We start from the raw sequence: 3,169 nt of genomic DNA on the forward strand, positions 1-3,169 counted from the left end.
GATGATATCCTAATGAGATATTTCAGTCCTATCACAATCGAACCCAGGTACTGAACAGGTTCCCTGTGCAAACAAACTGCTATACAGCTATTTTGAATAACTGAAAGAACACCTATATGTGGGAATCAAGAGTAAATAAACCATAAACACTATATATATATATATATGCTTGTATATCACTGAATGTGGGGCAGTCTTAAGTTGTGTCAAGTAGAATGCAATGCATATATGCTTTAATGATTATCTCAGGTGTGGTGGAAACCCATTAAAGTCTATCAGCCAAAACGCCGTCTGAAAAGGATAATTAAGCTGTGAAACTTTTATTTAAAAAGTAACATACATTTGCATATCAAGGTTTAACAATACTGGATTGATCTGAAGACATAATATACAATACACAAGAGAATGTTGGAAGTAATTATGCTCATACAGCGTTGAACTGAACTTCATGAGTGCGTTTCTGATTTAGTTTACAAAATAAGAGAAATAACGTAGTCTACTCTATCCCATCATGATAAACTAGTTTGGAAAAACTCGTGGTGGGTTTTACAAAGACGAACACAAACTCAAAACTGCATGCGTTAATCCCCCATGACACTGCTAAGCAACAATTTATATAGAAAACAAGTCTACTGAGAATGCATTGACAACATATCGCCAGTGTTGGAAAAAAATGAATTTAAAAACGAATGGGTTACGAACAAATCGCAGTTGTTAAAAAAAAATTAAAAAGAAAAGAAAACCAGGGCCAACTTGCTGCATGTCCTACAACGTGGGAAATAAATGATATATATGATAGAACATGTCCTACAACTAAAGCTGGTCGAGCAAGTCAGGTTTCTGGGAAGAGATCTTCTTCCTACCTGTTAAGAACTGAGGTCTTTAAGGTATGCTTTCACAGTGTCCGCCATCTCTTGCATGGCCCGGGTGAATGAGCCCAATGTGGAAACCGAGAGAACCTAGGGGGACAGCTTTCCGAGTCTTTTCCCAACCTGCTTTAGTAGCCAGCGTAGCCACCCCTGCCGTAACCAGGACCACCACTGCCGCCACCACCACGGGGGTACGGGGCTCCGCTCCTTCCGGCGTACGTGCTTCCACTCTTCATGGGCCCGTAGCCGGAGGACTGTTGTCCGTATCCGCTGCCAAAGTCACTGTAGCCGTTACCACCGCCATAGCCTCCCATCTGATCGCTGTAGCCTCCTCCATATCCAGCTCCGTAACCTCCTCCGTAGGCTCCGCTTCCATAGCCACCGCCGTAGCCGCCATCACTGCTGCCGTAGCCTCCGCCATAGCCACCACCGTAGCTGCCGTATCCTCCTCTCCCGCCGCCGAAGCCATTTTGATTCCGCCCCATTCCTCTTCCTCCTCCTCCTCTCCCCCTGCCGCCCCGAGCTCCACCGGCGGCCTGGATCTCTTGTTTCGTCAGCGCCTTCTTAACCTCCACTTTATTTCCGTTGATCATGTGGAACTTGAGCACGACGGCCTTATCGGCCGAGTCGTTATCTTCGAAGTGAACAAAGCCGAACCCGCGCTTCTTGCCGGTGTCTTTGTCTGTGATGACTTCGGCCTTCTCGATCATGCCGAACTGCGAGAAATAATCGGTGAGGTCGTTCTCTTCGATGTTCTCTTTAAGGCCCCCGACGAATATTTTCTTGACTTTTGCGAGAGCTTCGGGCTTCCCCGCGTCTTCCCGAGCCACGGCTCTCTTCAGCTCCACGTTTTTACCGTCTACAACATGTGGCCTAGCGGCCATTGCTGCATCGGCCTCCTCTGCTGAGGAGTAAGTTACGAAGCCGAAACAACGGGACCGCTGAAGTTGATCGTTTTGGACCACCACGCAGTCCGTAAGTGCCCCGTACTGTTCAAAATGAGCGCGGAGGCCATCATTTGTTGTTTGGACGTTCAGACCGCCAACGAAAAGTTTGCAAAGCTGCTCCATTCCTGACATTTCTCGCCGTTAGACCGCCGTGTCGACTGTTCAGAAAGGAAAGGGCCTTTTTTAAAACGACTGTCGTAATGACGCAATGTTCTTTCCTGCAGGAAGACACGCCTCTTCGCTGAAAAAAAGGCGGGCTTTGGTGAATTTGGAAGGTGGTGAATTTTAAATAGCATTTTCTTCTAACCATATAAAAGTTAAAATAATACAAAATACACTAGCCTATCAGGTTTTTTTTCCAAATAGGCACACTTACTTTAAAGTATGCAAAAAGTATGCAATTTATGTAGAAGTCGAAGAACAACATGTGGAATCCTCTTTAACCCTTTAAGTGTCACCCCCCTTTTTTTGAATATACATGAAAATGCACATTTCGAACTTAAATGGTTGTAATTCAAGAATGCTTTGGAATATAGACGTAAGATTGGTCTTGTTTTAAAGAAGACATTTGGCAGATTTTTGTAGAAGTGAAATAAATTAAGAAAGTGAAACAGAAAAAAAGTTATAGAAGTTTGAGTTTATGAAAATGTACAATGTAAAAAATTTAATTATTCATATTTTATATAAAATACATATTTTTAAAACCTGGGCGACTCTAAAACGGCAAAAAAATCAAAGCCAAAAATCTGAACAAGTTGTGTTTCAAATTTTAGGTTGATATCTCAAAAAATGAGCTTTCAGTAAGATTTTGTTTGGGCGCAGTACCAAACTTTTTCACTAGATGACAACCAGACTCCATTACTGCCCATATAAGGGCGCCTCCATTTCCATATGTGTTTTGAGTGATATGAACCATTATTTCCACAATTTTCATACAATTTATGAAGTAGACATCCTATTCAGAAGTAATATGAGAAATTTGGCAGATTTTGATATGATTTCAACCTCTAAGAAACATAAAAAAAACACGCATGTGCATTTTAGCTTCCTGCCACATCATATAATTTTTTTCTTTATATAAAAAATAAAAAATCAGACCTTTTTTTTTTCAAAAAAATTTAATGGATGCTATCTTTTGAACTCTTGGCATGAAAACAAACTGAGGTTTCTACCCTTCTTTCATGATTTTTCATGTTCATCACTATTTCAAAATAAAGGTCTAAGAGTATGAAAATATTATTGTTGCAAATTGATAAATTACGGCTCCTCTGTAATTTATTTTGAAAATCAATCACCAAATATGGAAACTAGAGATTGTAAGCTTTCAAATGATATATAGTTTGTCAAGATTAG

At 41.0% G+C, this 3,169-nt stretch overlaps 1 protein-coding gene across 1 annotated transcript; it reads right to left on the reverse strand.

Annotated features, from left to right (window-relative positions):
- Positions 1 to 304: 304 nt before the first annotated feature.
- hnrnpa0b (heterogeneous nuclear ribonucleoprotein A0b) lies at positions 305 to 2,010 on the reverse strand. The gene has a single exon (XM_056270285.1). The coding sequence runs from the start codon at positions 1,946 to 1,948 to the stop codon at positions 998 to 1,000; it is 951 nt and encodes a 316-aa protein (XP_056126260.1). The 5' UTR covers positions 1,949 to 2,010; the 3' UTR covers positions 305 to 997.
- Positions 2,011 to 3,169: the final 1,159 nt, after the last annotated feature.

This window comes from Rhinichthys klamathensis, unplaced genomic scaffold (genome assembly GCF_029890125.1).
Source record: "Rhinichthys klamathensis goyatoka isolate OS25496 unplaced genomic scaffold, OSU_Roscu_1.1 h1tg000301l_1, whole genome shotgun sequence".
Classification (NCBI taxonomy): domain Eukaryota; kingdom Metazoa; phylum Chordata; class Actinopteri; order Cypriniformes; family Leuciscidae; genus Rhinichthys; species Rhinichthys klamathensis.

Bases quoted from the DNA above. Each gene is read 5' to 3' on its own strand.
- hnrnpa0b (XM_056270285.1), bottom strand. From the start codon at position 1,948: ATGTCAGGAATGGAGCAGCTTTGCAAACTTTTCGTTGGCGGTCTGAAC.